The 9,097-nt window shown below is 44.8% G+C and overlaps 1 protein-coding gene across 1 annotated transcript; it reads left to right on the top strand.

Annotated features, from left to right (window-relative positions):
- The first annotated feature begins 260 nt into the window (after positions 1 to 260).
- Positions 261 to 8,619, top strand: LOC6733099 (protein teashirt). Its single transcript, XM_016180523.3, has 3 exons — positions 261 to 1,563; positions 5,007 to 8,269; positions 8,424 to 8,619. Exons 1-2 carry the CDS (start codon positions 1,511 to 1,513, stop codon positions 7,816 to 7,818), a joined length of 2,865 nt encoding a protein of 954 aa, XP_016025815.1. The 5' UTR covers positions 261 to 1,510; the 3' UTR covers positions 7,819 to 8,269; positions 8,424 to 8,619.
- Positions 8,620 to 9,097: the final 478 nt, after the last annotated feature.

Genomic DNA, 9,097 nt, shown 5'->3' on the forward strand with positions numbered 1-9,097 from the left:
CATTTCTGTTAAACTGTCATAAATCTCAATTGTGATGGAATCGGATTCGGAATAGGGACAAAAGAAGGGTGCCGAAACGACAAAACAGATTTCACACACTTTCGGAGCAAGCGAGACGGAGCGGTCCAACAACGCTATCTCTTTCCCTGGCGATTTCCCCTGTTTCAGTTCCAAGCGTTCACTTGCCAGCACAGGGGAAAGTCTGCAACTGCGCTCTTGTCCCTCTCTCTCTCTCTTCTCTCTCGCGCTCTCTTGTGCCTAGCCATCGGTTTCGGTTTCTTTTCGCCAAGAGTCAGTCAGTCGACAAGAAACCGTTACTGCGTACGATCGTGCGAAAAAGCTCGGCGCACTTGGAAAAATCGTACGGTAATTAGTTAGCCGAGTGCCGGCGAGTGCGAGCGAGAGAGTAGCACATTTAATCACGCTGACAGCCAGCTTGTCCTGCAAGGGTGTGGGTGGCACACACGGCACACACAACACACACACAACTGCGCAGCCGTCGCCTGAACGCAAAATCGAATCAGAAATTGCCGTCGCCAAAACGCGGGCTTCGTGTTTGCTCGTCAACAGCAGCGCAGCTTCCAATCGCTGCGCGTCCGTCGCGTCGCTTCATTTTTTCATCCGTATCAATCAGTGACGGCAGAGCAGCAGCGCCCCGTTGTTGTTGTTTGTCAGCTTGACAGCGGCGGCAGCGCAGCAGCAGCGCACCGGCAGAGCGCCGTAGCAGAGCCTAGTGACGAAGGAACCCGGCCAGCGGGATTCAATCGCCTTTGGACTTTCGTTCGAGTAGTGACGACGAATCCGGATGAGAAGACGCACGCATCGCGACCCGCGGTTCCGCCAGAACAGTGAATTCTCAGTTTAAAACGCGTTTTTGGGGGAGGATAGAACGAGTGTTTTCCAGGGCGCCATCATATCTAGTCAAAGAAGCAGAGGTTAAAAACTCTCGAACGCAGATGCTCGATCAAGACTGAAACATACGAGAAACATACAACTACAAATGGTTCAACAAAGTATACGTAAAACTACCACAAGTTAAACAAAATATACCACAAAAATATATTTATTACCAAAACTAAAGATAAACTATTGCAAATATTTACATTAAACGGTATTTAACTCACCAAAATTACACTACATACATAATGTAAAGCCAGTTACTTAAATCAACAAACCTTAACGAAGTATACGATTCAATGCAATTAATAAATTAAATTTAAATCCACACAAATTAGGAATTAAAAATACAAACGCCTCGAAACGTCATTTTTTGTCTGACATACGAAAGTTTAGAAATTACAAAATCCAAAAATACAAATTAATCAGTTATACGCTGCAACAACAACAAGTTCTATACTACAACGTACCAAGTGCAAAACAATTGATTATATGATCATTGTGTCAAACTTAAGTTAAGTTCCAAAATCCAACTGAAATCCTCGTTGTTTGCTCCAAAAAGAGCAAACCATCCAAGTTCCAGCAAATCGTCAAAATTCAGCAAAATTTAAACATGTTACACGAGGCTCTGATGCTCGAGATCTACAGACAGGCTCTAAATGCCGGGTAAGTGTTATATGGAAGATTATTTGCATAGAACAGTGAAAGATATAGAATTAAGAAACAGATTCACATGGTCTTATTCAGGGCATTCAAAAAAGTGACTATTCTGGGTATGACGGATGAACGTGCTGAACTGAACGGATGACTGAGATTTAACTACCGAAGGGCATCAAAGTTTTCCTCATTATGACATAGTGAAATATTGAATTCTTAACTAAAAGTGCCAATGCTCGAAATATTCGCATATGAAATGATTACATTCATCTTATTCAGTTAATTTTATTTTTTTGCCAGTGCTTTGTATGTGCGTTCAAGTATCTGGTTAAATAGAATGGTATATACCAAATATATACGACATACACATATTGAAAATAGAACGGCTTCAATCAAAATCAAAAACCATTGTCATTGTGAGCTGATAGCCGAACTTGTTCAAATAGTATTTCAGACTCTCAACCAAATCGGCCAAATAAATATATCAAGAAACTATGATTTCAGGGCAGTTGATGATTGGCATTGGCGGTTCGGCGTAGTCGCACACCTGTCGTTATAAATTCAGCACCTCGCCAATAGCGCGCCCATATATCACAACACCCACCCGCAAATCCAACAGTACTGACTACGAGTCCGAAAACGCTGATGCGCAGTCCCTCGGATCGGGAAAAGCAGAACTTGATTTAAAAAAGGGTGGTAACAGAAAAATTGCCATAGTTCGATGATGGGATACTAACTTGGGTGAGCGTTTGGGTATCTGTATCTGGGTGACTCTGAAATTATGATTAAACAAGTTCAAGATATTTTTTCGCACTCGCTCTCGAACAGTCACTCGAGTGAGTCTGAGTCTGAGCAAATTAACTGAAGGCTGAAAACGGGTTTTATGACACTATATTTGCGGGGGCGAGGGTATTTAGGGGTGCATCTGGAGTATTAATAATAAAGTGCGACAAATTGTCTCGCTCTCGTTTGATTTGCATGCAGATACACACGAATTTTCAAGATTTTCCAAGGCGATGACGTAGCCGAATTGAATAAATCATGCGAAAAAGTGAAAAACTCAAAATGCGCTACGCTCTGCTTGCCATCTTTTCCATTCTCCACCCCCTTCCCATTTCCCCGTGTGCGCCTATTACCAAAGAGATTTATGTTCACAATTTGCCGCTGGCGTGTGCGTGTGCGTGTGGTTGTATCTCCGGGTGCATGTGTGTGTTTAGTAATATTTACTCTGTTACCTTAACGGATGCGTCGTGCCTTAGATTTGGTTCAAGAGGGACAGTGTGTTGATTTCGGCACAAATAGATATGCTGTTATTAGTAACCTTATAGTATAGTATAGAAACGAAAGAATATGGCAAAAAACACTTTCTTTTTTGTGAAATACTGTCCTAGAAACTTAGAAAAAAGTATTCCAGCTCCAGAGTTGGGCATTCGCTATAAAAATATACTAAACAATAATTCTACTATTGAAGTGCTTGTCTTTTAATATACAAAATTCAGATTGGTCAGCTCACATTTACTTATGTTCTCACCTGAGGTCCAACCAACTCTACAATATCATACCAATGGGCGTACTCCCACAGTTTTAGTTTTAGTTTTAGCCAGAGCGTTACGGGGGCATATCAATATGCAACTCTCTCGATTATTAATGAGACATTTCAACTTGTAATTAACTGCACTTGCTGGAGTTGCGTATAAATCATTTTGATTTAAGCTTAATCGAATAACGAGATTTCAGATTATGATATGCTGGCGGAGAAAACTCGTTGCCAAGTATTTCATACTAGTCAAGCAAAATAATGGGGAAACGAGCCGCTGAATGGGTTGTATGCGGGCTTAATCGCCCCTTGCAGTCCGGATAGCTAATTAGCGGTGAGTGATTGCGCGGTGTGTGTGATAACTATCTTTGATATGCTGTCACCTGGCAGGTGACTGAGTTCAAAATAAGCTGCACATGAATCAGATTTTGTTCCGACGCACCTTAAGATACCATCAATATTGCGCTAGGCCGGATTTGTTAGTAAACAATCCATCAATTAAACACTAACTTTCTGATAGGGCCCAGTGACAAAACTCCCCCGAATAAAACAACTTAATGCCGGTTAAGAATTTCATTTTTCGGTAAACGATCGCTCATCGCACAATAGCACATGACAATTACTTGATATTGGAATCTTTGACCAAAATAGGCAGATTTTACAGGCTGATTTTCACGTTCAAATATTGATTAAGGTTATTGATTAAGTTCGGTCATTTCCGCCCGCCTCAAATGCAAACCCAATCAGCAAAGCACAATGCGCCCACACACAAATATGTAGTTCTTATATAGAGCTATCATCAAAAATTTATAACCTTTGCATATACTTCAAAGTTAATCAGACAATCATTCAAAATAAGCTAAACGGAATCCGCTGAATTATGTTTCTGTGAAATATTTTCTAAGCAAACAATCGGTGCTATAAAAGTTATAAGTGGTTTTGATTTGAATGTTACACACTTGAACACATGTAGGAAATAAAGTTTAGAGATTCGGTTTCTCTGCTGGCAAATTATTTTCCTTATTCTTTTTTTGTTTTCTCTGCTATGAGGGCAATAAAATTTGTTTATTCCATCACTATTTATGCACATTTTTCAGCAGCCCAATTAATTTATTCAAACCATTAGGAATTTGTGGCCGGTCAGCCAAACGATAATTGCCTCCAAGATTGTCAAATACTTGAGTCTCTTCTCGGATTCCGATTTTTGATTATGATCGGCATTGCTCATAACGCACGCTAAAGTCTCGAATTAATCGCCATTGTTTCATTTGGATTTTTACAACCCACGATGGTGGCGGAGGTGGGGGGCGGGCGGTTGGGTTGGGCGCGAGAGTTTTATTTTTTCTATCCGCGTTTGCCTTATGGCGCTCAGAAATTTGAATAACAAATCGAAATGTTGACATATGTTTGCCATTGATGGCATTGTAGGTTCCCTGGCGGCGAATGATTTAGCACAGAGCGAAGCCAAATAAAAAGTAAGCCGGGCCATAACGATTTCCAATGCTTTTGATTGCTTATCTACCGGTGTCATCCGGAGAAATGTTTGGCCTGCGAAGTCAAAGTCGGTTGCCGAAAAGGGGCGAGATAGCTTTGTCGTTCAAATTGTTTTCTAACTAAACGATCAGCTTATTATATTTTATCAATATCAATATTTTTCAACCTAACACACCGTATAGTGCAACCAATATCAAGGCACTTACTGCAATGATAAGCATCTCTTGTTCTTAGGAGTTCTTATTTTGGTATAATCAATCGTGGGTGCGCGGACTTAGATCTGTACTATAGTCTTTAGCTTTTATTTAAGCAATTGCTATTGCAATAAAATAATTTATTTATTTTGAGTTATATTTTTAAAGTGAAATTTAATAACTAATCTTCAAATTAATTATTAAAATGACCATCTTTGTATTTGCAGAGCTCTGCCCACAGCTCGACCACGTTCCACTGAGTCGGCGAATTCCAGCGAACGGTGTCCGTCACACGACTCAAACTCCTCGGAAAATGGGGGTGGTGCTGGCAGCGGAGGAGTAGGTCATAGGTTAGACGCAGCCGCTCTATCCACCGGGGTGATGCCCGGAGAAGGGCCCACCACTCTGCACTCATCATTTCCGGCAGTTCCGCAGTCCCTGCCCGCCCAGCCGCCCTCAATGGAGGCGTACCTGCACATGGTGGCAGCAGCCGCCCAGCAGTATGGATTCCCTTTGGCCGCTGCTGCAGCGGCTGGGGCGGGTCCACGGCTTCCACTCCCACTGGCTAATGAGGCGGCGGCTCCATTTAAGCTTCCCCCACAGGCTTCGCCCACAGCATCGAGTAATAACTCGGAGGCTCTGGACTTTCGCACAAATCTGTATGGAAGGGCGGAATCGGCTGAGCCACCTGCCTCCGAGGGCGAGGAGGAGGACTTCGATGACGGTGCCAACAATCCACTCGATCTCTCTGTAGGTACCCGGAAACGGGGTCACGAATCGGAGCCTCAACTTGGTCACATTCAGGTTAAGAAGATGTTCAAGTCAGACAGCCCACCCGTGAATTCGGTGGCTTCACCCTCAGCCAGTCAACTGTTGCCAGGAGTTAATCCTTATCTTGCCGCTGTGGCAGCTGCCAATATTTTTCGAGCGGGTCAGTTCCCTGACTGGAATAGCAAAAATGATTTGGTTGTGGATCCGCTGGAAAAGATGTCTGATATTGTAAAGGGTGGAGCGAGTGGAATGTGTACCAAGGAAAAAATGCACTCCTCCAAGGCCACAACACCACAGGCAGCATCTCAGCCGCCAAAAAGTCCGGTTCAACCAACACCCAACCAAAATTCCGAATCCGGAGGAGGGTCCGGAGGCGGTGGTGCTGGTAGTGGCGCAGTGACCAAAGCGAGGCATAACATTTGGCAATCGCACTGGCAAAACAAAGGTGTGGCCAGTTCGGTGTTCAGATGTGTGTGGTGCAAGCAGAGCTTCCCCACCCTGGAAGCCCTGACCACCCACATGAAGGACAGCAAGCATTGCGGCGTGAATGTACCACCTTTTGGTAATCTGCCAAGTAACAATCCCCAGCCGCAGCACCACCATCCAACTCCACCGCCACCGCCGCAGAATCATAACCTCCGAAAGCACAGTTCAGGAAGCGCTTCCAATCACTCACCATCGGCAAATGTGAAGAATGCATTCCAGTATCGAGGGGATCCACCGACGCCACTACCACGAAAATTGGTTAGAGGCCAGAACGTTTGGCTTGGCAAGGGTGTGGAGCAGGCCATGCAGATCCTTAAGTGCATGCGGTGTGGAGAGAGCTTCCGATCTCTTGGCGAAATGACAAAGCACATGCAGGAGACCCAGCACTACACGAATATCCTATCCCAGGAGCAGAGTATACCTATCAAATCAGGGAATGCCAATGCCAACTCAGATGCCAAGGAGAGCCACAACAGTCTGAGTTCCGAAGAAAGTCGCACTCTCAGTGCTGTCCTCACCTGTAAAGTGTGCGACAAGGCCTTTAATTCTTTGGGTGATTTGAGCAACCACATGGCCAAGAACAACCACTATGCAGAACCGCTCCTACAGTCTGCGGGAGCACGAAAGCGACCAGCTCCTAAAAAGCGCGAGAAGTCTTTGCCAGTACGGAAACTTTTGGAAATGAAGGGCGGATCAGGAACGACGCAAGAAGATCATTCAAACGAAAAATCCTCGGTGCAAGGAAAACCAGGCTTGGGACCTGGTGGAGGCGACAAAAACGATGCTGCCCTTTTTGCCGAACGCATGCGACAGTATATTACAGGGGTAAAGGCCCCAGAAGAAATTGCCAAAGTAGCTGCTGCCCAACTCCTAGCGAAAAACAAGTCCCCAGAGTTAGTGGAGCAGAAAAACGGCGGCAGCGCAAAGGCTGCCGGTGCCTCGTCTGTTTTGAGTGCCATTGAGCAGATGTTTACAACCAGCTTTGACACCCCACCCAGACACGCCAGCCTGCCAGCTAGTAGTCCATCCAACTCATCCACCAAAAACACCTCGCCCGTAGCCTCCAGCATACTGAAACGATTGGGGATCGATGAAAGTGTGGACTACAACAAGCCATTGATTGATACCAATGATCCCTACTATCAGCACTACAGATATACAAGCAGCGAAAGGAGTGGCAGTGAGTGCAGTGCAGAAGCCAGGCCTAGATTAGATGCACCGACTCCCGAAAAACAGCAGCAAGGGGGAGGGCATGAGGAGGAATCTTTAAAGCCAGCAATAAAACAAGAAAGGGAAGCGGAGTCGAAACCTATTAAAATGGAGATCAAGTCTGAGTTTGTTGATGAGCAAATTGAAGCCGAGGAGTCATCCAAAATGGATGCAGCTGTGGTGAATGGAAGTGCCACCAATAATAACAATAATATTGTGGAAAGGAGTTCCCCGAAAACGCCGTCTTCGGCAGCAAGTCCTCAGACAAGGTTGCTACCTCCCCGAAGCCCTGCCGAGAGTCAGAGATCAGTTACTCCTAAATCACCCGCTTCTAGCCACAAATCGTACGATGGGAGTTCGGAAGGCACAAAGAAGTTTCCAAGTGATTCGCTCAACGCATTGTCATCTATGTTCGATTCCTTGGGTAGCAGTGGGGCCGGTGCTAACTCCAGAGCTAAGCTAGCAGCCGCAGCTGCTGCTGGAGGATCAGAATCCCCAGAGAACCTCACCGCCGGGGGGAACTCCTTGGCGGCCTTGCGACAATTCTGCGTAAAGAAGGAGAAGACCGCCTAAGTCCGCGAGCTGAGACGAAAAGCGAAACCGAATCATTTGCCTTGTTTTCGTTGTTTCGAGCTAAACGCATTTTCAACATTTTTTGGTTTGTCAGCGCCTTGCCTTCGCCCCGAACCTAAATACCCTCCCCCAGCGCCAGTCGGGGTTTTGAGCTCAGGGTGGCTGTGGCCTGGTGAACCGAGATTCAAGTCACGGATAGAGCCACTGGATGCATCTGTCTGTAAAACTATGGCGGGCATGATTTGTTTTAACTGGACAAAGGTACAATTATAAACAGAAGAATCCGCCTTGGAATCTAGGAGATTTTGCGATGATTGTGACGATTGTGTTAACGACTGTACAGAATGGTATAATACTCGCTGCAGTGGGGGTGCTATCCTGGCCCAACACGATTCCTGCCGCGTTCAGTTCCGCTGGCCCTTCAGCAAGCCCTTATGCCTACTTTTTCAAGGTAAGTGTTACAGAAGTTTTAATAGTAGTTGTTTCATTTTAATCGAGGTTTTAATGTTTGTAGATTTTTTTGGGAGTTTAAAATCAAAATTATTCAAAATTAGACACAGATAAAAACGATTTACTAAGAATTCCTTTCTGTTTTACCATTTTAGGATAGAAATCAGAAAGCGCCATTTGAATTCCTTGAAAGACTGGTTCTATCTGCTGATCGGAGGTTGAGTGGAAACTGGACGAACCTTACACCCGAAAACACGAGTCCTTGTTGGGGCTGTCACATGATAAGGCAAAAAGATATAAAGTTGGATAAGAAAACATTGTGATCAAATACAAGATAAAAGTTTTTATGCACTTATTAAGAGATTATGTATTGGTGGGGCAAAACGGGCCAGTCAGATCAATGGAAACAGTCCTCCTTCGCCTCGGGGTCTACCAGCATAAGCAAAAGCGGAACTACCACAATCACAGCCAGGGGATAGAAAGAGCATCGAGAACATCGCCATTATTCCCGCTTTCTGAACTATTCTCGACGGTTGAGGGGTTGAAGACGCAGTGGAAAGGGTGCTTGATTGAGCAGTGATGGCTGAATACAGTGTACACTGCTGGCCCGGTCCTTTTCCTCATGAGCTATTTTCACATTCAGTGGCTGAACGTTAATATCCGGGTGCCGGATGTGGCTCCCGATGGGCACCCCAGATATCAAAATCTCTTGATACTTACGTTGTTGATCTACAGTGTTATATATCGCCCTTTTCAGGTTCAGTTTTTTATCGGGTACCAAGATTCTTCTCTCAATACTGCAAATTAGAGCGTGTTCTTTTTCCCCAAC

This window comes from Drosophila simulans, chromosome 2L (assembly GCF_016746395.2).
Source record: "Drosophila simulans strain w501 chromosome 2L, Prin_Dsim_3.1, whole genome shotgun sequence".
NCBI lineage: Eukaryota > Metazoa > Arthropoda > Insecta > Diptera > Drosophilidae > Drosophila > Drosophila simulans.